Below are 24,387 nucleotides of genomic sequence, written 5' to 3'. Positions count from 1 at the left end.
TCCTCTCTCCAAGGGAAATTAGTCTTGGAAAAAACATTCTATTGTAACTAACCGTATAGGCTATGGTGTGTGCTTGGCTGTGCTGTATATGTGCGGTGTCCAGCTTCTCCAGATTGCAAACGTGTCTCCAAAGGTTGGCAAACCCTGTTCTATGCTTTGGAGAGGGATTCCCGCCACTTCTGTGTCTCCCCCAAAGCCATGCAAAGTGAGAAACTGACACCTCGCTCAAGTCTTTCACATGTAACAGAGGCTCAATGGCCAGCACAAATAATGGCTGACTACAAAGGTACCGCAAGCACCACTATCCTTTACCAGAAGTGACAGAGAAACATCCCCATTTAGATTACCTAGAATTTGTCTAAAATAAAGAGATTTATGCAGAATAATAATAATTCCGCACATACTGGTTTCTATTAGAAATGCTATTATCCCTGATACAAGGGTCTACTTTGTCTCCCAAGATGATTAGGATCTATTTAGCTTTTATTGGCATGCTAATGGAACTCTCTTTTTTATATCCAAACCAGGTGGAACTGTGATTAATCTGAACGAGTGCTCGCAGACCTACACAGTGAACCAACACTTTAGAAAGTAGAGTTTAATTCTATTGAGCATTTGGTGATTGTGGGATAATCCACTTTCTTGCAGTTAAGATTCTATTATTGCTTGTCATTACTCTAAATGGGTTGTATCAGAAGGCTCTTCAATCCAGTGGGGGCTTTTATGAACAAGGAGATTTTCACTGAATCACCCTTGCCTCTGCATCCTCTTGCACCCCCTAATCTAAATCAAAGGATTGGAGAACCCATTGGGAGCTCTGAAAAGGCCTGCAGGAGAAGGGCAGTTTATTAAAATTGCTTCTATGAACAGAGAGATCGGATAGAACCCAATATTTTACTACCCAATAAGTTCAACATATTTATGTCTAGGATTTGCAGGTTACAGCTGTTTATTGTTATTTGTGTCTGAAAGTATACTTTGGATTCTGCAAAAACATTATGCAGAGAGAGAGAGTTATTTCCTGTTTAGGAATCCTATCAGTAAGTTACATTTGCTTCTAAGTTCTCCTAATAGAATTAGTTATGACACCAGTAGTGACACTAATGCAATTATGCACTATAATTCAATTAATTTATTTTGCATCAAAAATGTATTTTCTGCTTCATATAAACATTATTTTGGATGAGAAGCTTATGTTTGCAGGAGCATTTATCCATATACACCACCCCTCTTGTGGTGGCCCATTATCTGGTCACAAACAGCAATTATGTAAAAATGGCAGAAGCAATTCTAAGTATGTTACATTCTTCAAGCGCATCTACAAATTCAATTATTTATAACTGCTCACATAAGTAGGGAAGTCGAAGCAAAATAATATAAACATTACTACCTGCAAATAAGTGCTAAAAGAGGGGAAGGCTGATTAGCACAGAATATTTCAAATAAGGCTGATAAGTCAACATGAAATTAATATACTTCCTACTTTAGAGACATTTTTCTGCAAATTAAATGGCTACAGGATAAGACATCAGTAAATTACATTAAATTATTCTAGGTCAGTGAGCTTCAGGCATGCAGAATTTTCACAGTTTCCAATTCTGTGTTAAAAATGGAAGTGTCTTCCTAATACCCCAATTAGCTGTCCTTTTTATTAGCGCATTTTAGCTACACATTTTCCGTTCTGAAATTATCCTGATTGTAAGAAAGTTTTATTCTTTTAATGTACATATAATTTTGAGCAAATCATTTTGAAGCACATCAGAACTTTTATAAAGATTGATTTAAAAAACACTGCAGCAGTTATAAATGTCAAAATAAAGAACAATGGAACTAATCTGTTTTATCACTCTGCGGAAATTAGTATAAAAACATTACCAAGCCTCACTTACTTTCAATATATTATTCTATTCTAAAGTTAAGAAAAGGCTAGCATACTAATATTACAATATATTTAAAGTAGCAATTAATAAATGAATCTATAACTTCCTCTCTCTCTCTCTCTCTCTCTCTCTCTCTCTCTCTCTCTCTCTCTCTGTGTGTGTGTGTGTGTGTGTGTGTTTGTGGGGGGGGGGGACTGGTACTTTTGGGTTGGTATTTGAGAACTGGAACGATCTACTGGGAGTCTTCCTATGAAAATTTCATGGAAATGAACAGGAGTAGCACAAGACACAGGTGGCACTGTGGGTTAAACCACAGAGCCCAGGGCTTGCCAATCAGAAGGTTGGCAGTTCAAATCCCCACGACAGGGTGAGCTCCCATTGCTCGGTCCCTGCTCCTGCCAACCTAGCAGTTCAAAAGCATGAAGTGCAAGTAGATAAATAGGTACTGCTCCGGCGGGAAGGTAAACGGCGTTTCCGTGCGCTGCTCTGGTTCGCCAGAAGCGGCTTAGTCATGATGGCCACATGACCCGAAAGCTGTACGTTGGCTCCCTCGGCCAGTAAAGTGAGATGAGCGCCGCAACCCCAGAGTCGTCCGCAGCCGGACCTAACGGTCAGGGGTCCCTTTACCTTTTTTAGCACAAGAGTATGGAATGCCGCTCCCAAATTATTCCCAGTTCTGTTTCCTCCATGGCTGGATTTCTCAAACTTAGGTCTCCAGCTGTTGTCGGACTACAACTCCCATCATCCCTAGCTACCAGGATTCGTGCTCAAGGGTGATGGGAACTGTAGTCCAAAGCCAGTTAGAGACCCAAGTTTGGGAAACCTTGCTCTATGGGAAATGCTGAAAAGCATCTGCCAGTCACAATCAACAATACTGGTCTGACAAGATGCAAGCAGGAAAACACTAAACAATGCCTGAAAACCATCTTCGCTTCCACCTCCAACAGCTAATACAGTCAGTTTCAGGGATAGGCCATACTAGGATCTTCCTCAAAGGTGAAACTGAAGCTGTGATCCAGCATACCTGCTATGTAGGTATGTGCATACAGTAAAGCTTCTACAATTTCTGAAGTATAATTCTGAATACCTGGATGAGTTTATAAAGCAACGTCCGGTACAGCAGTGCTTGCCTGCTACTCAGATAAAAGAGGATAAGGTTTGGCCATATGCACCTACTCGTCAGTGAACTTTTCTAGACAGCCTCAGCTCCGTTCTAAGCCAATCTGTGTTTGGACCCACATCCACACAAACTCTGTGACAGGCAGGGATCAAGGAGAATGCAAAGAAAGCTTGGCTGGCAATAGATTTGCATGGGCAAGGGAGATTGCCTAGGACTTGCAGATGCTACAACAAGACCTGTACACGTCTTCTAGAAACTCAGCATATTTAACAATCAGATGGAAGTCCTTGGCTGCTTTTATGGGAATAAGTCCCACTGAACACAAATATGCATAGCGTAGATCTGAAAACGTTCATACCTGTATATATCTGAATTTGAATATTTCAGCAAGAAACATGCAAGTTATGGAAGTATGATTTGAGATGGAAACTTATTCATTTAGCCTGCAACATGCTTCCCTTCCCAATACGCAGGGCTCTACTTTTTCATACCACAGCATAAAGCATTTTCATGAACAATATGTAAACAGCTCTCTGAGAATTTTACAGCTACTTTTGGAGAACATTCTCTTTATTTTCTTTGCATTGTAATTATAGGTACATTTATTTATCAGTGCTAGAATGTTCTAACTTATTTGAAGCTCATTGTGCCTGGCCAAAAAAGAAAAAAAAGGGGGGGAAGCATTTCAGGGAACTATTAAAATTTTAAAAAACACAATTTCTTTCAGTGCTTTGAGTCTCAAAGTGGTCTGCTCTTCCCCAAGGGAACAAGCTTGTAGCATACAATTATCACCACAATTTAAAAGGCACAATGATTCATCTCTTAAAGGACTACCCATTCTGTCAATTCTACGGTGCATATTTGAGAAAGCATAGCTTCACCGCTAAGTAGTTTCACTGATTTATTATTAGCAGCCTATGCAACTTTTTAACCATTTGAGAAGTATATTCTTATACATGTTTACTCAGGAGCAAGTCCTATTGTGTTGAATGAGGTTTAATCCCATATAACACATAGGGCTGCACCCTAAGGCTACACTCCTATACCTGCTTACCAATGGGGAATAAGCCCCACTGAATTTAATTGTACTTCTGAGTCAGCATGCTTACTCTGTAAAACACTCTTAAGCATAGGTGGAGTTATGTGAGACAACAGAGGGAAGACTAGGGTATCTCCTGAGCATTGCTCCCTCTGCTCTATGACAATGGAGAAGAAATTTTGGAGCAGGAATCTAAGCGAGACCATACAAATAGTTTTTGTGGTCATATGCATCTAAGCATACTCAAGTTTTTTAACAAAAAGTAAACAATAACTCAGTCGGTAGAGCATGAGACTCATAATCTCAGGGTTATGGGTTTGAGCCCCCCATTGGGCAAACCATCCCTGCGTTAACTCTATGATTCTATGAAATATCGGATATGAAATAATAACTTACTATCTTTCATTTGCAAAAAGGAATTTAAACTAAGAGGGAAGAACAGTAAGTTTTACAATCTTTAGTGCGCTGCTTATCTACTAGGAGTGCTATAATACCAAGTTTTATGTAATGGTAACAGTTCTACTTCTCTCACCCAGGATGATTTTACTAGAGCTCTCATTTTTATTTTTTTATAGGTAGAAAGGCTAACACCAATGATTTACAATGGAAGAGTCTATGGGTTAGATCTATGCTGTTAGCTGAACATGGGTTTAATTAAAATCAATGGAGCAGATTAGGCATAACTTAATTCATCCCACTGATTTTAGTGTGACCTAAATCTAACTAAGTTTGGATCCAACCCAAGGCTTTTCTATATTTATCACTTATAGCTGATGTTTGATCCAATGTTTTTAAGAGTGAATTTGTACCTGAGTGTCTGCACCTTTGGTAACATGTCATGTTACTGTAATTAGAGGGTGAGTGTAGTTTTCCCTTTCTTCATGCTAATGGTGAGTTCTGATTAAATTTAGACAACTTCCATGGCTGTAATCACACCCCTTGTGTTCCCTCATGCTCCTCCAGTTAGTAGATGTCGGAATTATGATTATGTACAAGGAGAGAGCCCTTTCACAGGTTTACAAAAAATAATTAATGCCTATTATTTACTGTTATTTCATTCCATGGAGAGACATTTAACAAATCCATCTGCACGACACTGAGGCCCAAAGTTGTAAGGAATGAACAAATACAACCTAGCAGTTTAGCTCTTTAACTTGTAATTGATTTAAGTATTAAACACATACTTAACTCTAACTGAAATCAATGGGAATTACAAGTGCTTATCTTTAGCCTGATCATGCCTGCCATAGGTAACTTTCAGGATTACTAACTGCTAGTACTAATTTGGCTTCAAAGCAAAAGTCATCCAGGATTTAAAAAAAAAAAAAACATGATAGAAATACACTGGGAACTAGCATTGCAGCTATATAAAGGTTTACTCACCAGCACATTTTGTTCTTGTTTTAAGAGCTGGTCCAGGAGATCCAGTCCCTCCTTCACCCGGTCTAGTGAGTAACACACTAATTTCATATTCTGTGTCAGGATCCAGGTGTCCAATTTTATAGCTTGTGGAATCCACTGGTTGTATATCATACCAGCTTCCACTTGAAGTGCGATATTCTACTTCCCTCACAATAATAGGTCCATCTCCATTGATAGAATTAGCATTCAACTGTATCCATAAATATGTCGCTCCAACTGATGACAGTTGAGGTGGTGCAATGGGAACAGGTGGCTCTGAAATAACAAAAATCACAACTGTGTATTAAAAAACAACAACCCCTTATCCAGCAAATAAAATTAACAACACATATAAATGTTCTCATTGCCATTATTTATTGATTCAGTTTATATCCCATCCTTCCCCACAAATTAGCCCAGGATGGCGAACTTTTATATACTTTTATATAGTTATAGTTTCCCTCTAAAAACAAATCTCCATATTTATTTAATTTTCAGGAGGTGTGGTAAGTTTTACTCAGGAAACAACTGCACTTGGCTCCATACTGTATCTAGAGGTGTTTATTACTCCATTTCTATCCCACATTTTTTCTAAGGAGCTCAAGGTAGCAAACACCTTCTCTTCCTCTCCAGGAGGTGGATTAGTCTGGCATCAAGTGGAGCCCAGGGTGGAATATGAACCCTAGTCTCCTAGGTCCCAGTCAAACATGCTGACTACTACACTACATTGACTATACAAGCAGATGCATGACATTTTCCTGAAAGTTACTTCACTGGGCTTTAATTTTATGCAATCCTATTTGTTTTAATGTGATTTGGGAGTGAGGGGCTGTTTCTCATCATCCTTTCCCCTTTTGTTTGGGGTGTAATAATCTAGGGGAGTGGTCTCCTGAATCTCTAGTCATTTTTTGACCTGGAGCCCAGTGCATTTGGCCAGTATCTATACATACTCATGTGCTAATAGCTCACTTAATATATTGGCCACACTATTAGTATAAAAATTTAAAACAATAGGATATATTACATGATAGCCTGTTAAGTTGGCTTGGTCAGATGTGTTATACCCTAAAAATATTTGAAAACAGAGGCCATATTCGACTAATCAGAAGCTATAACCAGTACTATTTCCCATACGTGCCTAAGCCTAGAAATATTGTTAAATGATGGCACTTAGACATTAAATGTCATGGTGAAAACGACACAGAAAATGTACAGCTACAAGAAGAGACATTACATATCCCTGCATTAATGAGCTATTGTCACTGACTCCAACGAGATAAAAATGACAAGTCTGGCAGCAATTCAAAATGCCTACAAAAGTTCTTATTAATTATTCTTGCTCAATATAGATTGCTGCATTAAGAAAACATCTTTGAATCACTAAATAATGTTTTATTATACTACCAGTATCAATAAATGCCACTATAAGTAGCTCAACCATTCCAAAACTTAACAATTCACATAACTGCAAAGACACACCATTGTTCATAAGCTACATCTTTATGCAGAATCTGTGCAATTTAGAAAGCTGTGGCTTAACTAAAAATGATTTAACTTCATTTTAAATCATTAGTCTGTTTCTTCAACCAAAACATGAAATGGAACTTTGATAGAACATCCTGAGGCATTTATGTAGCCATGCTGAAACAACAGTTAATTACGTTCAAATTTCAAGTGCTGGTAAGGACTGTTGAACTGCCATTTGAAATTCAAGCTCAGGATTGAGGCTACAGAGGTTACACTAATTCATTTTTGGTGTTACAAGTATTAGAAACAGACTTTATTTTAATGGTTTTTCACCCCTAAGGGTATTTTCTGATCCCCTGCGCTCAAAAGAGATATATTGTTCCAACAACCTGCATTCAATTTCTTGTTCTGTTCTAGAACTGGTCTAGTTTAAAGCTGGACTTCAATAATATGAAACTAAGGATAAATGAATCATCAGTGACTTACAACTGGTTTGGACTAGAAGGCATGAAAGTGTTACCACTGAAATGTACTGTGTTTGAAGTGATGGTTTTGGTTGTGAGCCTGTGGTTGACGTTTCCCATAGAAGCTACCACTTCATGTTGCAGATCAAGCAATGAATATGCATGCATGAAATTAATTCTGATAAGAGGTTGTATAACAGCAGCTACTCAGAAATAGCTGTAATGTGAAGACTACTTGAAATCATAAGGTGAGCTATTCACACGTGCTAGTTCACCAAACAGTTCTATCTCTGACAAGTGGTTTGTCTCCATTTCACAACAATATGCTGGCAAGACTGCTTCAGGAATGATTCCCTGAATAGAGAATGTGCCAAAAGGTCTCCACATAACAGATAGAGATCACAAGAAGCAGCCCTAACCTTACTTTCAAATAAGGGGGGGGGGGGCAAAAAACAAAGAAAACTAAGAGTAGGACAACTTGCAACAGGAACAGCAGCAATTGGGAGCTTTTTAATTTCTTCCATTACAACTTTGTGTTCCCATGTATACAGATTAGTATAGAAGCAAGAGGACAGTCTGACCAGCGGCGGAGCAAGCTGATCGGGCACCTGGGGCGGTGCGCGTGCCCTATGCCCAGGGGCGGCGCCAGCTGCCTGTGGGGTGGGGCAAGCGGGGGCAGGACGCTATGTGGGGCCTCCGAGGAGTCTGCCTGCCTCCTCCCACTCAGCTGCCCTTCAGCTGAGGGAGAGGCGGTGGGTGGACCGTTTGGGGCAGCACAGAGCCTGCAGGTGCCCAAACCACTGCATCACTCCCAGGAGAGATGTGTGGCTCGGGCATGCTGCAGGCCCCATGGTGAGTGCCACCTGCCATTTTGTCATCCCTCCTCAGTGGTGACACTCGGGGCGAACCCCCTCCGCACCCCCTTCCTCCACCCCTGAGTCTGACACTATCCAGAGCTGCTAGCTCGACACCTAATAGCAAGAACATCACATATGTGCATTACCCTAGGCTATATGAACGGGAACAGAGACTGGGCCCAGCCACCAGTTAGATGAAAGTCTTAAGTAGTCTGCTTCCCCCCACCTTTTTCCTAGAATCCCTGTCATCCACTGATGTTTTGAATTTACAAAGGTTGCTTTTTTTAAAGGCAGGCATATTCCTCATTAGTACACAGGGAACATTTCCATCAAGGACTACGGGAAGTCAGACATAACAAGTGTTTAGAACATGCTCACTGAAACACATCTGTATGTCAATGCAGTTTTTGAGGTGCCCAAAACTACTGAAAAGAGAATGCATAATCGTTTGTCCTCGTTGTGTATTTTGAAGAAAGTCAAGATATCAGCAACTGCCACAGATGAAAGTGTTGTGACCATAATAAAAGCAACAAATAGATTTGTACAATTCAAAAGGTCTATAAAGAATTGCTGGCAGGTCGGGAGAGAGACAAGAGTGGAAGAGTAATAGTTAGCTCCCCACCCAGCCTACACTTCCAGAGAAAGGCTGTCTAAACACACAGACAACGGCACTGATGAACAGTAAATGTGCAGAAATCCAAGAGTTGGGTCAGAACGCACAAGTTCATTTCCCATCCAAAAATGCATTTCTTCTCCATTCCACATAATAACAATTATGGCTAAGAAGTCTATCATATTATGTGCCTGTTATTATGAGAGAGGATATGCCATAGTCTTCCACTCACAATAAATTGTTTGTTGAACCGCATAAAACTGTAAATCAAGAAATGTGCATGCTTGAAGCTTTGTACGCATAAACACAGTCACTAAAAAGGACAAAGACAATACAAAGACTACAGTTTTAAGCATTCAACTTCAAAATGGTTTATACTGCAATGATACTTTATGTGTGTGTGTGTTTAAAAGAATGTTTTTATTAAAGATTTTATTTGGTTATGAAAGTACATACACTGTCTCTATTTTCAGATCATAAAGACCTTTCTATGGATCAGTTATATTCGATGTGAGACATTGATATTGTCTACAGTATATTTTCTTAAATCTTGCCACAGTTTTCCAAATGATTTTGCCCTCACATTTAAGACCAATCGCCGTTACACTGGCCCTTGGCACATTCAGTGCTATTCAAGGTGCTAAACCTTCCATCTGACAACCTAAAAAAATATAAGCTATGGACAGCACAGATGGCTGCCCTTCCGTGCCCTGTCTTAAAAACCTAACAAAACTCCTCCTAGCCAGTCTGACACCTAGGTTTACCTTGTATGAACTCAGTAAGTACTTTGAACTCTGTAATAATCTGGTATCTTCTCAGACAGGCTCATTCTGTTCTTCTAAATCTAATCTATGCTACAGCTGACCACTATTAGAAAAGTTCGTTAAAAGATGGGTGTGCACAATCTTATTTGCAATATCTGATTTATTTGATGTAACCTGAGAAAAAATCAGTTTGGTTTTTTTAAGTGTGTGTTGTTGTTTTTAAGAAGTACAAATTGTTTTAAGAAACTACCCGAATTGTAGTTTTCCATTCCCAATGAAAGGTCAGCAGATTGGGTCAATGATTTGGGACAAAGGGGTTCCAGGATTCAATTCTCTAAGCTCAGGAAAGAGCAGGAGTTACAGGAATTGAAAACTACGATACAGGCAGGTACCGTTGTACTTTTCCCCATTCCTGCAATGAAAGGTCAGCAGATTAGGACATACCAGAGCTATCCCAATCTTGGGCGGCAGAGATGCTGCAGTGTTATGGAAAGAGGACCTTTGTAGGAGCCTCCGATCAAAGGTGGGTTCCACTGAAGCGAAGGCATCTATGTGATAGTGGTGGCCACCCTTCATTTTTCTAGTAGAGGAGCGTAAGTGGAGAATGCGGCAGAGGGGGCTGCAGGATGAGTGAAGTGAGCAGTGATGTGAAAAGCACAGGGAGCCTTTGAGTTTCATAGGAAAAGAGCAATGCAAGCTTTTATCCAACTGGCTAAGATGGCAGAAGTTACCTTCTTCCCCAAGAAAAAGGGGTGGAAGGACACACAGAAGGATTCTTTCCACCTGAGCTCTTTGGTTTGAGAAATGCAGACTTTTAGGGCTCTGAAAACATGCAGGGAATGCCAAACCTTTTTTCGTGGGTGCACTGAATCTGGGGAAAAGGAGGGAGGAACAAGTTCTTGCTCCAAGTGGAAGTTAGAAGTAACTTTAGGAAGAAGGCTAGGTCAGTACAGAAGACAGCCTATCTTTGTGAAAGGTGCAGAGGTGCTTGGTTGTGGACAGAGTCCTGAGTTCCAAAATTCTGCAAGATGAAATGATGGCCACTAAACGGTGACTTTGAAGGACAGTGGTTTGAGGCAGATCTCTTCCAGCAGTTCAAAGGGAGGCTTCTGTGGAGGTCTCAGGATGGGAATCTGTGGCTGTGGCTGGCTGAGGAACATGTTAAAGTTGCCCCTTTAAGCAATCATTTCAAAAGTGTTTGGGAGGTAAGTGCCACGGAGGGGAGACTGCCAGTTGGAGTATTTGAAGGAACCAAGGGCTGTAAGGCCATAATGGTGTGATAAGGATTCTCACTTTCTCTTCCCTGATCTTCTGGATTACCACCCTTGGAATGATAGAAAGCGGAGGGAAGGTGTAGAGAAAATCTGGTGGCCAGGGGAGAGCAAGGCATATAAGGTCTCCACTGAAGCTGACTGGAATTTGGTAGAGAACCGTAGGATCTGAACTTTGACAGGACCTGTCAGAAAACTGCAGGATGCAGTTGCCATTCCTCTTGGTAGCTTTTCCTGTGGCTCTGCCTGTCTGCTTGTGTGTTCAGGATACTGGAGATGAGCTCAGCAATAAGTGACTAGAAGTTTTATTATGCTCAGCTGAGGAGAAGAGATACTATTGCACAAAACTCCAAAGATCAGGTGCCTCCTTCTCTGTGAATGTTGGATTTCACTGTGGTGGAATATGTACATATTAGGACACTGATGAGTTGGAGAAGAGAAGCAAAGTGTTATAGGGCTAAGCAAGCTGCTTGACGCTCTAACCAACTGATGCTCATTGATGCTTCTTTTGGAGACCATAGGCCTTGGATGCTTAGATGTCTGCAGTGAACTTCTCATCCCGCGAGACTGGCATCCAGGGTGATCATTGTTGTCGGCGGAACATGAAAAGGAGAGCCCCTATGTAGGCTGGATCACACTGTCCACCATCTCAAGGCTCAGTAAAAGTGGTGCGGGACTTTAACGTGCAGTTGTTTGCTCGATGCAATGTCTTTCTGGAGGGGTAGTAGAGCGTTGGAGAGGATAGGTGTGGTGCTTTGCTCACAGAGTTATATGTGCCAATGAGATTCACAGATCTAGTACCTGTGCCATAAACATGAGATCCGCTTTCTTGGATTTGATGAGGGCCTGAACCTCTCAGCTGATCTTTTGCTTCCTGCAGATCTATTGTCATGAGTAGGTTTTGAGAAAGGAGATTTTCTTTGATAAATGAAAGAATTTCCATATGTTCCCCATTTCCTTGCCTCCCCAGGGAAGCTACAGACAGAAAATTGGTGAGTGCTTCTGGTTTTAAACTAACCAGAGCTTCCCATTACACCCAAGGTCCAGATACTTTGGTTAGCTTAAAGTTTAAATGGTTTGAGAACAAGCCAGGATCATAAACCACTATTTGACATTGTCTTATTTCAATAAATAGTAATTTAAAACAAACTTGAGTTTCCCTAGAGTTCAGGCAGAGGAAAGCATGTCGCAGCCATGCAAGAAAAGGTAGTTGGAGCATATGAGACCAAGGCTCGTGCTGGCTGTTGCACATGGTTTCAAAAGGCCCACAGTGTACATAGTTTTGCTTATGCAGTAATTCCATGTAGGAAAAATTTTGTTATGTGAAGATGTCCAAAATATGTGAAGAAGTTCAAAATATGTGAAGTTCAAAATACACGAAACAATGTTTCAAAATAAGCACTAAGCCATTATATCAAGCCTAAAAAAATAAAGCTGTAAATGTGCACGTACTTTTAATTCCCTGATAAATATATATTTAAAACACATATGTTAATGGAAGGTGGGATGCAATTTTCTGTAAAACACACTTTTAAAAAAGGAATGTGTAATTGCCTATCAGTAACAATGCAAATGAGCTTAAGTATATCATAATGTTGTTATTTAAATATAATCTGTTCCAAGGTCAGTACACTGTTTAAAATGGGCTTTTTAGGTCACAAGGAATGGCCCGCATGAGGTCTCATAAAAGCTACGGCACAAGCAAAAGGAATTACCATAATTACTTCATCACACTACAAGTAGCTAATGGGATTACACCCTAAGGGTAAGCAATTATTCACTGTACACAGTGTAAATGTGCTGAGAGGTGGATAAGACCAAATATTATAAGGATATGATAAATAAATTCACACATGGAAGGTTCAAGGTCAATGGTAGTATATTGATACAAGTTTTTAAAGAAGTTGAATCTGAGGACTCTTTATTTGTCCTCATTTTTCATCAATATATAGCTTGCCTGTAGATCACTTCCTTTCCTCCCTCATTATTGCCCCCACCCCTGTGTACTATATATCTGCTTCTGAATGAGATGTTCTTAAGAATTTTAATTGAAAAACTTCCATTTTAGCAATACAGTTATACCTCAGTTGTCGACTGTAATCTGTCCCGGAAGACTGTTTGACTTCAGAAACGTTTGATAACCAAGGCGCAATGGGTGGCTGGCAAATTCCACTGAGAAAATGGAGAAATGCACCTCAGAAGCGGTTTGGCTTCCGAGGTGCGTTTGAAAACAGAAACATTCCCTTCCGGATTTTCGGCATTCAGGTTCTGAATCATTCGGTTTCCGAGACACTCGAAAACCGAGGTTCCACTATATATAAAATCCAAGTTTTAGTCATTTTCACAAGAAAATCACTGGGAGTGAGATTCACTATCAAAGAATGTATAGAAAATAGAATTCATATCAGCAGAGTAACCTTTCCGTTGTTTGTTTATTTTAGGGATGATCACCTTCACAGCCCCATTTCAGAACTTTCTGCACACTTGAGGGGCAGGCTGAATAATTTCTTAATGGGACAAGGCATCAGTCCTAAATGTCTCAGATGCAGTATGGGATGGGATGGTCCTGGACGGAGGACCATTACCACCATGGGAAAGTGGCAGGAGAACTATGCAAGGAAGAAGGAAGGCAGTGAACTCAATGAAAGGAAATAATCTGAAGCTGAATCCAGATAAGACTCAGGCACTGTTAGTGGGTGATTCCCCAGACTGGAAGGATGGGAAGTTGCTTGCGCTTAAGGTTATGCTGCGTCTGAAGGAGTGGGTATGCACCTTTGTTCAGGTGGCCTGAATGGCATGGAGTGCTTCCCACCAGTTTTTGCTTGAGACCCAACTGTGGCCCAGGGGTAGCCTAACTTCTTTGTCTGTGCTCTGGTAATCTGGTTAGAATAATGTAACGCATTATACATGGGGCTGTCTCTGAAGATAGTTCGGAAACTTCAGCTGGTGCAGAATTCAGTGGATAGGTTGCTCACTGGAGCAAGAAGATTTGAGAATATTGCACCAATCTTGGCCTGACTGCACTGGCTGCCAATTACTTTCCAGGCCCAATTCGAAGTGCTGGTTTTGGCCTAGAAATCCTTTTAAAAGCTCTTGACCAAAATACCTCAACGACTGCCTCCTTTAAATAAAAATAAAAGTGGAGGTGGGGATTTAAGAAAGAGAAGCTTCTGACTGATATCGTGCATCAGAACAACAAAAAATAGTGTGGAATTATACTAACTATACACCACCACCCCAATACGTTTAAAAAAGAAAGGTCAGACCTCATTTTGCAGCATAATTTTATAAGTATATCAAGTATATTTTATACAGTCATGTTCACAGTTATATGTATTTGTTTATGTGCTGCTCTCTTTAGGAAACCTAGACTATATATGCATCTAATAGGCATACAGCATTATGTATATAATAATGCATATAATGATTAATATAATATGTGAGACTTGTTCTGTATTTTTAGTGGCTCGCTTCTTGTTGAGATTAAGGAACAAAATCATTGTTAGTTGAATATAATTTTATGGTCCATTGGCCACAAATAAAAAGTTGCAAAATGTAAAATACATAAGATTGTTAAAAGAGGAGGTTAAAAAGAAAAAGCAATCATAAAGTGTCTAAGGGAAGTTGCAATGTTTAGACATTTTGCAACTTGCTTAGTAATTTAAAAAATTAGAGCCTTCCAATAAAATGTTCAACTGGAGATTGTCCTAGGAAGGACTGTGTAAGGGGATATATCTGAGTTTCTCTAGCCTCCATTTAAAAGAAGAATGTGACACTGAATACACCTCTTCATTATTATAGGAGCAGTACGTGTTATTTACAGGAGCTCTGTTATAACTTAAGATAGTACTCTTCTCATACACGCATCCATTCTGAAATACCTTTAACGATCAGTTCTGCATAATTTGATACTCCAACTCCTCCTTCTGTGCGAATCATGCAGCGGTAATTGCCTGCATCTCGTTTGGTAGCATTTACCACACTGAATGAAGCTACGAATCGCCGATCATTAAAAACTTTCATATCCTTCAGAGGTGCATCCCGTACAAGCAATCCCTAGTGAAAAACAAATTAAAAGTTTACTTTTGATGAGGGGGGAAAAAACCTATTGTAAAGAGATTTAATTTCTCCAATACTTTTCTACCTCAGTGAAACTCATTTGGCAGTAGGGATGGAGGAGGAATTCATTTGGCCCACACCTTGAGAAACAGACCAACCCAAACTTGTTTGTAGATCAGAATGCAACTCTTGATGTGAACATTTCATGCATTCTTTCAAAACACACAAACCATATAATGGAACCAGGGCTTTTCCCCCCAGCCAGAACTCGACAAAACACAGTTTCGGCATGTCTCAGGTGGGCACCATTGCCATTATAAGAGAGCATAGGAAGCATTCATTGTGAGTTCCAGAACCTCTTTTTTTAGAAAAAAAATAGCACCGAATGGATCTATTTGGTGGTAGCAGCATGAACCAAGCACAGTTTCAAAATCTAGGTGTGGCTTGCCAGGTGTACCCCAATCAAATATGAATGTCTATAAATCCCTCCCATAGCGTACGTATACTCTTGGCTTCAATATATTTGGAATTATGTGACTTTAAATGCTTTTCAGTATTTCTACTTTTGTCCTCAAATACAAATGAAGTTACAAAAACTTTGCATGAAATCTAACCTGCCTGCCTTTATGAAGTGGAAAGAGCAAGCCCTGATTCCTATGCCAGAAAGCAAAACATAGAACCTATTAAGGAAATGACTGAACTCAGTTTGTTAATTACGGTGTTCAGATGTCAACTTGTTGAAAGTAACCTTAAAATGCTATTTATAGGTTTTTCGAAAGCTCCAAATAATGTCAACATTAAACTGACTCTTGTACATAATTCATGAGGCAAAAGTCAAGGTTAAACAGAGCATTATGCCAAAGTATCTGGATATTAAACAGTAAATAACAGATTTTAATTTCTTTAATAAGTACAGCAATAATGAAGTCATTTAACTTTTACAAGCGGTTTTATGGCATGCCCTTATTTAAGAAACGGTTGGAATAAACAGGAGTAAAATAACTTTAAAAGACATAGTTTGCAAAGTTCAAGACTAAAAAGGTTGCAATCATGCCAATGATTACCTGGGAGCTATCAGAGCTGAATAGTTTGTTACATGTTTATTTGTGTTTTTACTTTTTCCCCACCAGTATTAGCACAATGGCACTCGATGCCTATACATTTCTAGTTGCAATTTCTGCTTTTAACCTATGCAACCTTACAAAGCTAGGAGAGGTTGGAAGGGTGGCAACACTGGAGAGGATATTTTCAGTTATAGCCCAACCCCCAACCCCCCACAACACCTGTGGAATGCTCTCCTGGTTGAGGCCATAAGCTATAAATCCTACAATCTGAAGAAGAATTTTTTTTTTGTACAACCAGGTTACATAGATGAATCCTTACAACTGCAGCATATGACCACGATCCAAAGAGCACAGTGTCCCAATATTTATGTGAACTAATATATTCATATTTCTACAAGACAGCACCAGCAGTGCTATCCAACAGAACCGACCACCAACAAATGAGTGTTTCTGATATGTTTGCTCCAGTCAGACCAGCATTTCTAAAATCCAGAGAACCTATTTTACTTGAGTGGTCAACAGTAAAACAGAAAGAATATTTAGAAAAAGGAGGAAGAAAAACAGAACAATGATCACATATTCACAGTCCACTCATATTTAGAACACAATGGACTTCATATTTCATAGCAGAAGATCATGGATGACAGAGACTTTGAAGACTCATCTTCATTAGCTATGCTAAAGACACATATGCAGCCGCTGAATGGAAGTCAGGTTCCATTTTGCTCAGGCAAAATTGATGCAGTGAAACTGGCATGACTTCAATGTGGATTTTTAAAAATAACATTTTGTGCGTTTTATATATAGCAAATTATCGTTCAACTTGTTGATCAGTGAATGGAAGTGATTTTGAAAGGGTCACTGTGAATACTTTAATATGTACCTTTAGAAGTGGAAATGCCTGCGGATCTGATTGTAACAAAAAGCCACACCATAGGAAGTCCAAGGTCTGCAACACTCTCTCTCTCTCTCTCTCTCTCTCTCTCTCTCTCTCTCTCTCTCTCTCACACACACACACACACACACACACACACACCATTAAAGCAACATGCACTGCATAGCATATAAATTCAGCTTACGTGTCCCTTTTCACAATAAATGGGGGTAGCATTGGATGGTTATCACTGGCAACCAGAAAAGGAATAACTTCTAAAAAAAAATGGGATGCATGCTTAGAATGTGCTTGCACAAGACAACTTTCAACAACATCATCAATCAATCAATCAAAAAGATATTGTACTGTGATGTGTGGTGGGCAAACTGCAAAGCCAAGTTTTGAAATTTGCATCCATTTCTTTTTGTAAAGCATGAACCTACAGTCATGAAAAAAACGATTCGGAGACCACAATTCTATTGTGTGGAATTCAATGTGTGCACGCGTGTGCAACACACACAACGATAGTACTACACTTTATATTCTATTGTAAGAAACTGCATTATACGTGTACTTTCAATGCCTTTACTTAAAGAGTTTTCCAGAGTTTAACATTACTTCGAATTCCTGTTATTTTAGGATGCTGTGCATCTTGTTTGTATATTTGAGAACGCACACATATCTTATAGAAATATATAGTTGCTTCTATACTTATAACATACAAGATGCATTCTCATGTATGCATTTACCACAAACACCTGAGAATGCACGGCTGATATCTACAGTCCTGCAAAAAGGATATTCTTAACATGATTTTCAGTTTACTTCTCAGTAATTGCAGCTAGCACCTCAACCATATGCACCCTGGCCTTGAATGCAATTGTGACAGCTGCTGGAGTGTGAAGAGAACAGGGGTAGCGAGAACTCTTTACACCACAGTTTTAACTGATATGCTCCTGTAATATGCTAACTTAAATGGAGAAACACTAGTAATAATTTTAGTGCTCACAGAAGCATGAAAGAAGCAAAGTCAGTGCATGTGATTTACTGTGCCTGATAAATCATGTTGGTACCATAGAGGTACATTAGGAAAGGTGGCCACCAAAAAAGTAATCACCCACAGCTGAAGGTTATCTCAAACTCACTGAAGGGAAAATAATATTTCCTTTTTATCAATATATATTAAACAGTATCCTTGGAGCATTCGTTTTATTCCCTGGTGTGATTTAAACAGTTCCAGTACGTTTAGATTAGTGATGAGTGAACTCTACTTAGCTTTCCTCTTGATCTGCTCATTATCTTCTGAGCTTTTTACTGAGAGTTCTTTGAGAAAATCTGGAATGCTGGTACACCTGGATGAGCTCCCCACTAGCCCTCCGTGGTTCTCCTTCCTGAATAAGGGTGTGTGTAGATAAGAATCAACAGCTGTGAGGACTATCTGGCAAGCAATGGTATAAGTCTTGTGGACCATTTCCATATTACCTGGATGCATCTAAGCCTACTAAGGAATATATTTTCCAGCTAAGAATGGAACACTACTGTAATTTCAAAGCATTTTGGTTCAATTAATTGGGCTGCAAGGAAGTACAGTTTGCATGTATCTACAGCTATTGCCACTTATTCAGGAGCAACCTGGCCTTGAAAATGAAGCGTCACCAGGCAGCCCTTCCTGGCCTTTCTAAATTTGTTTGGCAAATGAGTAGCTAGCAATGACAGGCTGGTGGTGAACTCAGAACAACCTGCACCAGATTGTTGTAGTGTTGCGGGTTTGGCCTCTAAAAGCTTGAGTTGGTCATCTGAGCAAACATTTATAATATTACTAGTAAGGGTATTGCATCCATATCATAGAGATCACTAATTATTCAAGAACTGCAAGCAGTAACTTTGTTTGAAATTCACACACAATCTAAATCAACAATAGTATATCCAGTGGTATTAATAGGTAAGGTAAAGGTACCCCTGCCCTTACGGGCCAGTCTTGACAGACTCTGGGGTTGTGCGCCCATCTCACTTAAGAGGCCAGGGGCCAGCGCTGTCCGGAGACACTTCCGGGTCACGTGGCCAGCGTGACATCGCTGCTCTGGCGAGCCAGAGCCGCACACGGAAACGCCGTTTACCTTCCCGCTGGTAAGCGGTCCCTATTTATCTACTTGCACCCAGAGGTGCTTTCGAACTGCTAGGTTGGCAGGCGCTGGGACCGAGCAGCGGGAGCGCACCCCGCCGCAGGGATTCGAACCACCGACCTTTCGATCGGCAAGTCCTAGGTGCTGAGGCTTTAACCCACAGCGCCACCTGCGTCCCTTAATATTAATATTAATATCCTCACCTAATTGCTTTACAGAATTCATGATTCGATTTTTATGCTTACTTCCCAGAGTTACTTTTTATAACCAAGACAATTCTCTCCCTTAGATTTGAGAATAATATAGTGTGTATGTGTGTGTGCGCGCTTATTATATACACATATATTAGCATTTCCACTAACCAAAAAGGCTACCTTTGTAAAAAATTATTTCTAAAGTTACTTTGTCCCAACTAGAATAATTTTAGTTCAATGGTGCAATATCAAAACAATACTAGTTTGTTATGAATGGACATACTCAGAAGCATTTGTAGAATGTTGTTATTCAGGCTTCTTTCCAGTTCTCTGTGTTTGGTGAAAATAGGCAGAGTGACTCTCTTAAACCTATTTTGCATTTCTGCCCTTAATCTGCATAACTGCAGCTTGCAGCTGTCGTCATTGTGGATTATTAGATCATAAATTACACCAAATTAAGTACCTTTGGAAATATCCCTATTGTAGTGAATCCTAGTTACTGATTTATTACATATTTTTTCTAGCTGCTTATCCAATTAGCGTAAGAGTGCAATTCAAAGCTATTAAATCCAATGGGAGTTTTCCCACTGATTTAAATGGGATGTTGATTGCATTCCGCATTAGCTGCAGTTCTCAATTTCTTCTATTTTAAGCCTAATTTGTGACAAGGGATTCTTCTCCAGTTCTAAGATAAGTTGTTGCATAACTGTTTTATTAATTCTTTGACCGCCTTTGAAAATAAAAGGTTGGACTAATGATTTTATTATACTTAAACACTTTCTTACCATTTTCTTTATTTCAATAGTCACTGTGCTGCTTCATGAAATATCTGAAAACTAACTGCACATGTAGGCAACACAGTCTGCAGATTACATCCTGCCCACCAAGAACAACTTCACCAAGTTACTAGCTGTGCAGCGCAGTGCAGGTTTATGTAGGTTATTTGGGATACAGGATATAAAACTGCACAGCATGTAATATCTACACTGCTTATTTCTTAGATCAGACATGTGTAATCCGATGCAATTTCAATACCCATTTAAGAAACAGATCACACTGAATGTGGGCGCTTTAATTTGCAGTCAATAAATACAACTTGAGCTCTTCTCTCTTTGGCAATCACTCGCAGCCAAGTAAGATTTCTTCCATAAACACAGTTTTAAAAATGAGGCCAATTCTGGATCCACACATCCTTCTACAGTGGGGACATTGGTTTCCGGGTGGGAGTTGATCACGGTGTGGATTTGCCAAGCGTGCCTTCCTCTTAGCACATTTCCCCCTTGCATCCTGAGTTTGAGTGTCTTCAAAGCCTATGGCACCTTTGGTAAAGGCTGTTCTCCAACTGGAGTGCTCACAGGCCAGTGTTTCCCAGTTGTCAGTGTTTATACAACTTTTTTTTAGATTTGCCTTGAGACAGTCTTTAAACCTCTTTTGTTGACCACCAGCATTACGCTTTCCATTTTTAAGTTCGGAATAGAGTAGTTGCTTTGGAAGACGACCATCAGGCATCCGCACAACATGACCAGTCCAAAAAAGTTGATGTTGAAGAATCATAGCTTCAGCACTGGTGATCTTTGCTTCTTCCAGTACACTGATATTAGTTCGCCTGTCTTCCCAAGTGATGTGTAAAGTTTTTCAGAGACACCGTTGATGGAATCTTTTGAGGAGTTAGAGATGGCGTTTATAAGTGGTCCATGTTTCACAAGCATATAGTATAGTTGGTAGTACAATAGCTTTGTAAACAAGCATTTTGGTTTCCCTGTGAATGTCTGCACTTCAATTGGGAGAAAGCGGCACTCGCAGAGCTTAGGAGATGCTGGATTTCGGCATCAATGTTGGCCCTTGTGGAAAGATAACTGCCTAGGCAGTAGAAGTGATAGACATTTTCCAATGTTACACCAATGAGTTGGATTTGTGGTGCTGCAGAGGGGTTATTTTATAGTTGTTGGTACAGCACCTTGGTTTTTTGGGTGTTGAGTGATAGGCCAAGCTTTTCATAAGCTTCTGCAAAGATATTTAGGACGGTTTGAAGGTCATGCTCTGAGCGTGCGCACACTACGTTGTCATCAGCATACTGAAGCTCTATGATGGAAGTTACAGTAACCTTACTCTTTGCTTTCAGCCTGCTCAGATTGAAGAGCTTTCCATCTGTTCGATATATGATTTCTACTCCGGTGCGGAGTTTCCCTTCAACAAAGTGTAGGATCATGGCAATGAAAATAATGAATAGAGTTGGGGCAATAACACAATCCTGTTTAACACCTGATCCCACTGTGAATGGTTCACTTTGAGAGCCACTGTTATCTGTGATTGTTGCTGTAATATTATCATGGAGGGACCGAATGATGTTATCTGGGTAGCCAATTTTCAGAAGGACAGTCCACAGGGCATTACGATTTACAGAGTTGAAAGCCTTAGTCAGGTCAATAAATGCCATATACAGGGGTTGGTTTTGCTCTCTGCATTTTTCTTGAAGCTGTTGAGTGGTGAAAATCATGTCCACTGTCCCCCTAGAAGGCTGAAAACCATTTTGGGATTCAGGAATGGTCACCTCAGATATTGTTACGAGACTGTTTGCTAAGACTGATCCTTGCAGGAATTTTGCCGGTCGCAGCTTATAGAGAGATGCCTCAATAGTTTCCACAATACGTTCTGTCACCTTTTTTTAAAGAGATTGATAATTTTGGCATCCCTAAAGTCTGCTGGGATTTCTTCTTTTTCCCAGATATTTTCAATGAGCTTGTGAAGTTGTTGTGTAAGTTCAATTCCACCCACTTCGAAGATTTCGGCAGGTATACAACTTGGGCACAGTTGCATCCAACCCTTTGAACAAAACTTACACAAAAGTGTGATATTACCACATTAATGATATAGTACTTGTGTCCTTCCCATGTAATGTACATTCTGTATGTTTGGGAAATCGGAGACTCAGAAGGGACCGAAAGAGTAATCTAGTTTGACCCCCAGCAATGCAGAAATCACAGCTAAAGCTCTCTCCCATTGAATTCAAAACATATGTGTACATATTGGACTTTAAAAATCAGAATAGCTACAGAGCTGATAGTTCATGTACCCATTTTTTAAAACTATGGCGCAATATAACTTCATCTCTCTTTATCAGTTCTGGATTGCCCTCCAACCCCCCAGAGCAGATTTGAGGTGAACAGTGGCATTCATGAAGAGGAAGGGGAAATTATGTTGTGCAAATGAAAATCCCTGCACTAACAGAAGTACTTTGTTGGACACTGCCCTTAATCAGGAAAAAATGGTGTAGGAATACCCAAAATGACTACTCATTATGGAGCATCCTCTTTTGAACTATGATGCACCTGCTTTTCTGAATGATTTGCTAACAACAACCTGTTCCTTTTATCACAAAACATAGCTTGTTTTGTTAAATGTTTTGGATACTGACAAAATATTCTGCTTTTAAATCTGTTTATCCACAAAAGAGGTTTGGTTTAGCCAATGAACCTTTAACAGCAGATAAACAACAGATGTATTGGAAGATTTTCTCAATTTTGATTCCAAAAACTATTTTATTTTGCCTGTCCATTAAAGTGGCAAGAAAAGGATAAGCACCTTTTCAGAAAATGCTGTAATACAGCTCCAAGGGGGGGGGGTCACTTGGAAAGTTAAGAGAGAAATGCCTTTTCCATGAAATACTTTGTTCATTAGAGAATAATTTGAAGTATTCTACAGAACAATTGAAACATGGTCCCCTTGAGTCTCCAACAATTCCTACTGACAAAAAGTAAAATAATATTCCTGGCAAAAGAAGAATAAAAAGAACAGAAGGCATTGGAAAGCTTTTACCATCTATGTAGTTCTTCCTTGATGTGGTAGTTCTGCTTCACTTTGGTAAAGTTTTATTTTTAAAAGCAACTCAAAACTTCATTTCAACAGAACTAGAAATTGCATCACTGTCTTTTAGTCTCCATAGGTTTTAACTGTAATATCTTATATGGCATTTTATAACTTGTGAAGCACTAATTACATTTCTAAATTGTATCTCATTATAGAGATCAGATATGCCCTTGACCAACACTGTCTGTTGACTCCAACAGCACCTATATACTCAAAGTCAAAACCATGAATGAGGTTTGAATAAGTCTGCATGAAATTACCAACATGGTAAAAATTACTGAAAAGGAGATAAAAGAGAGGATGGGAAATGATTGATGCATTAAAGGACAAGTAGATAGTTTAAAAGGAGGCTAAATAAGAGAAATATGGATAAGAAATAAAGAAGGTGACACAATCTCCCCTCTGCAACCCCCCAAAATCTGCTCTGTAGGATTAGGTTATGCTCTAGGGAGATTTTGTGGGAGTGCAGGGGAGTGAATTTCCAAAAATTGCCTCTCTCTTCTGCTCTGTCGATGGATGTCACGGGAATCATGGGAATATCACCCACTGACTGACATGCAGTTCTTTGGGGTCTATCTAAAGTGTAGCTTCACTAACTTACAGCACAATTCTATACTGTACATAACTACTCAAACATAAGCCCCATTAAGTTCAGTTGGGGCTTGATCCCAGGAAACTGGGTATAAGGCTGCAGTTGACTATCATATTATTATTAATCCATTAACTTCTAAAAGGGGGCAGTGCAGACTTTCATTTTATCAATCAATTAAATAATTGATAGGGTGCTTTCCCAAGTTTTAAGGATATTTGTGTGAAATTTGGTTGCTTGTATTTCAATTTCTCTGAGGGTTGGCTTAATCAGTCTGAGGTGTGAAGTTTCTTCTGATAACTGGGCTGTATTAGGTTTTGGAACTGCTTTCCAGCTAATCTTCTGCTTGTAATATTTCATACATTCTCAGTAAAACAGCATCTGCTCACTTTGGGCTCCAACATATTGGGAGTGTTGGAAAACCTAGATTCAGGATTTACACATTGATAGAATCTTAAAGCTAGGAAGTCCAATTCTCCAAATAACATTCACAGTTGTCTACATGGTAGATGGAGTTTGCTATTGGTCTGGATATCTCATTTACATGTTAATATAATGCAAGATAAACGATTTACTTCAGTGAAAGATTAAAAGACAGAAGTAAAATGTGCTATAATGATATAAACCCTTTAAATACTTGGGGAAATTGTCAGAGTTATTATTATGAATGTGAAATGCATGAATGTGAAATGCAAACTATTAAAACACTTATTCCCTCAGATATGGAGTCCATGCCATTCT

General features: G+C 39.6%; 1 protein-coding gene across 12 annotated transcripts in view; it reads right to left on the bottom strand.

Moving 5' to 3' along the window:
- Positions 1-24,387, bottom strand: part of PTPRM (protein tyrosine phosphatase receptor type M) — a 401,111-nt gene that overhangs the window by 232,557 nt on the left and 144,167 nt on the right. For 11 of the 12 annotated variants that reach the window (XM_081917995.1, XM_081917993.1, XM_081917991.1 and 8 more), the window contains exons 6-7: positions 14,758-14,932; positions 5,423-5,716 (exon numbers count right to left, since the gene is read on the bottom strand). In XM_081917995.1, coding sequence (XP_081774121.1) covers positions 5,423-5,716; positions 14,758-14,932 — 469 coding nt within the window. Of the gene's footprint in view, positions 1-5,422; positions 5,717-7,849; positions 7,911-14,757; positions 14,933-24,387 lie in introns of those variants that run through there. The other variant, XM_081917994.1, reaches the window with a different exon arrangement.

This window comes from Podarcis melisellensis (assembly GCF_964234715.1).
Source record: "Podarcis melisellensis genome assembly, chromosome: 7".
NCBI classification, from domain to species: domain Eukaryota; kingdom Metazoa; phylum Chordata; class Lepidosauria; order Squamata; family Lacertidae; genus Podarcis; species Podarcis melisellensis.
The sequence above is the reverse complement of the archived record's forward strand: the minus strand, read 5'-3'. Positions and strand labels throughout refer to the sequence as shown.